This window comes from Cynara cardunculus (genome assembly GCF_001531365.2).
Source record: "Cynara cardunculus var. scolymus isolate 2C chromosome LG 1, CcrdV1, whole genome shotgun sequence".
NCBI classification, from domain to species: domain Eukaryota; kingdom Viridiplantae; phylum Streptophyta; class Magnoliopsida; order Asterales; family Asteraceae; genus Cynara; species Cynara cardunculus.
In genome coordinates, this window is record NC_037528.1 from 40,148,176 (window position 1) to 40,150,878 (window position 2,703).

General features: G+C 42.5%; 1 protein-coding gene across 1 annotated transcript; it reads left to right on the forward strand.

Annotated features, from left to right (window-relative positions):
• Nucleotides 1-311: 311 nt before the first annotated feature.
• Nucleotides 312-1,604, forward strand: LOC112505794. The gene has a single exon (XM_025109794.1). It carries the CDS (start codon nucleotides 312-314, stop codon nucleotides 1,602-1,604), a length of 1,293 nt encoding a protein of 430 aa, XP_024965562.1.
• The last annotated feature ends 1,099 nt before the right edge of the window (nucleotides 1,605-2,703 follow it).

Below are 2,703 nucleotides of genomic sequence, written 5' to 3' on the forward strand. Positions count from 1 at the left end.
AAGCCACTGAAAAGGTGGAAGTATCTGTTAAAGAGAAGGTGGAGTCGCCCACCAACGAGAGAACTGAATTGACAATAAAGGAGAAAGGATGCAGTTTTAAAACATTCAAAGGCACCGGGCCGAAAGAATTTAAGGGAATAGAGGGCCCAGTTGGCCTGATGAACTGGGTAACCAAGATGCATAGTAGCTTCAAAATTTGTAGATGCGCAGAAGATCAAAAAGTGACCTATGCTGCTACAACCTTTGTGGACTATGCATTGCATTGGTGAGAGTCTGAGTGTGCAATCAGAGGTGATGAGGATATTGCTGCCATGACTTTGGAGCAAATGAAAAAGATGATGTTGGATAAGTACTGCACACAATCGGAGGTGAACAAGCTAGAATCAGAATTTCTGAGATTAAGGCAAGGTTCGTTGTCGGTTCAAGAATATGTTAACGATTTTCTTGAGAAAGCAAGGTTCGCCAGTTACCAGGTGGTTACCAAGGAGAGAAAGATAGGTTGCTTCAAAGACGACTTAAGAATCGAAATCAAACGGTACGTGGACATGACTAAACTGACCACATTTGTCCAAGCAGTGGAGATGGCGAAGGTGGCAGAGGAGAACAACGCCAGGGAGAATTATGATAGAAGAGATGCAAAGAGAAGATGGGACGGATCAAACAAGTTTAACAAGAAACCAAAATGGACTTCGACTCTAGCAAAAACACGAAGTGAGGGATTCACTATTCCTCCATGTAACAAATGCAATAAGAGACATAGGGGAGAGTGCAGAGCGGGGAGCCTGACATGCTACAAATGTGACAAATCTGGGCATACTGCACGGGAGTGCCCAGAAGGAAAAACTTGTTATGAATGTGGGGTTACGGGACATTTACGACCTGTCTGTCCAAAACATCGAAATGGTGCGACACCCTACGTAAAGACAGTGAATAATGGATTTGGGAAGAGATCAGAAAATAGGAATGAGCTACCTAAGGGACACAGTCGAGCTTACAACATGACTTTAGAGGAGGCCAAGGAAACACCCGACGTCGTATCTGGTATGTTTCCTATCAACAATGTGTATGCACATGTATTATTTGATTCGGGTGCAAATGGTAGTTTTTTGTCTACTACCTTCTGCCACTATTTGAATAGGAGTGCCTGTAGACTTGAAAAAACCTACACTATAGAAACAGCCGACGTTTGTCAGTGTAAGGTAGACGAAGTATTTGATGAATGCACAATTGTTATAGATGGTAAGGATTTCCCTGTTAGGCTTATGTCAATGTGTTTAGGGGGTTTTGACGTAGTCTTGGGGATGGATTGGCTGTCCAACAATCATGCACAAATAGTATGCAATAAAAATATGATCAAGATTCAAACTCCAGAAGGAGAAACAATTCATGTTTACGGTGATCGAAAGAAGTGCTGCCTAGGGTTAATCAATGCAGTTAAGGCGAATAGGTATCTACGGAAGGGATGTGTGGCTTACTTGGCATACACCATCGACGCCAAGCTCGAAAAGAAGACAATACATGATGTTCTAGTGGTGAAGGATTACCCAGAAGTATTTTCGGATGAATTGCCGGGAATACCACCGGAACGTCAAGTAGAGTTCTGAATCGATTTGGTACCAGGTGCGACACCAATCGCATGGGCGCCTTATCGTTTAGCCCCAACAGAAATGCAAGAGCTGATGAAGCAATTGCAAGAACTCTTAGATAAAGGGTTTATCAGGCCAAGCTCGTCGCCATGGGGAGCACCGATTTTATTCGTAAAAAAAAAGACGGCATGATGAGGATGTGCATCGATTATCGGGAGTTGAACAAAATCACGATAAATAACAGATATCCATTGCCAATGATCGATGACCTCTTCGATCAGTTGCAAGGAGCTAGCTATTTCTCGAAAATCGATTTAAGTTCGAGTTACCATCAGTTGAAGGTTCGAGAAGAGGATGTGTCGAAGACCGCTTTTAGGACTCGTTACGGACATTACGAATTTGTAGTAATGCCGTTTGGGTTAACAAACGCACCTGCGACATTCATGGACTTAAGGAATCGAGTTTGTGGACCGTATTTGGACCAATTTGTCATAGTCTTTATAGATGACATTTTGATCTATTCGAAAAGTAAAAAGAAGCATGAACAACACTTAAGGATGATTTTTGAATTACTAGCAAAAGAGCAATTGTACGCCAAGTACTCAAAATGTGAGTTTTGGTTGCATGAGGTACAATTCCTTGGTCACGTAGTCAACACGGAAGGGATCAAGGTGGATTCGGCTAAGATTGATGCAGTTATGAACTGGGAATCACCAAAGTCAGTATCGGAGATCCGAAGTTTTCTAGGCCTAGCAGGGTATTACCAAAGATTCATCCAAGATTTCTCCAAGATAGCAACGCCTTTGACAACACTGACAAAGAAGTCAGTTAAGTTTGATTGGGGAACGAAACAAGAAGAAGCATTTCAGACACTTAAGGAGAGACTAAGCACTGCACCGGTTTTATCACTGCCGGAAGGAATGAAAGATTTTTTCGTTTATAGCGATGCATCAAAAATGGGTTTGGGTTGTGTACTAATGCAGCGAGGCAAGGTCATTGCATATGCGTCACGTCAGTTGAAAGAACACGAGAGGAAATACCCAACTCACGACATGGAATTAGCAGCTGTAGTCTTCGCGCTAAAAATCTGGAGACACTATTTGTACGGTACGAAGTG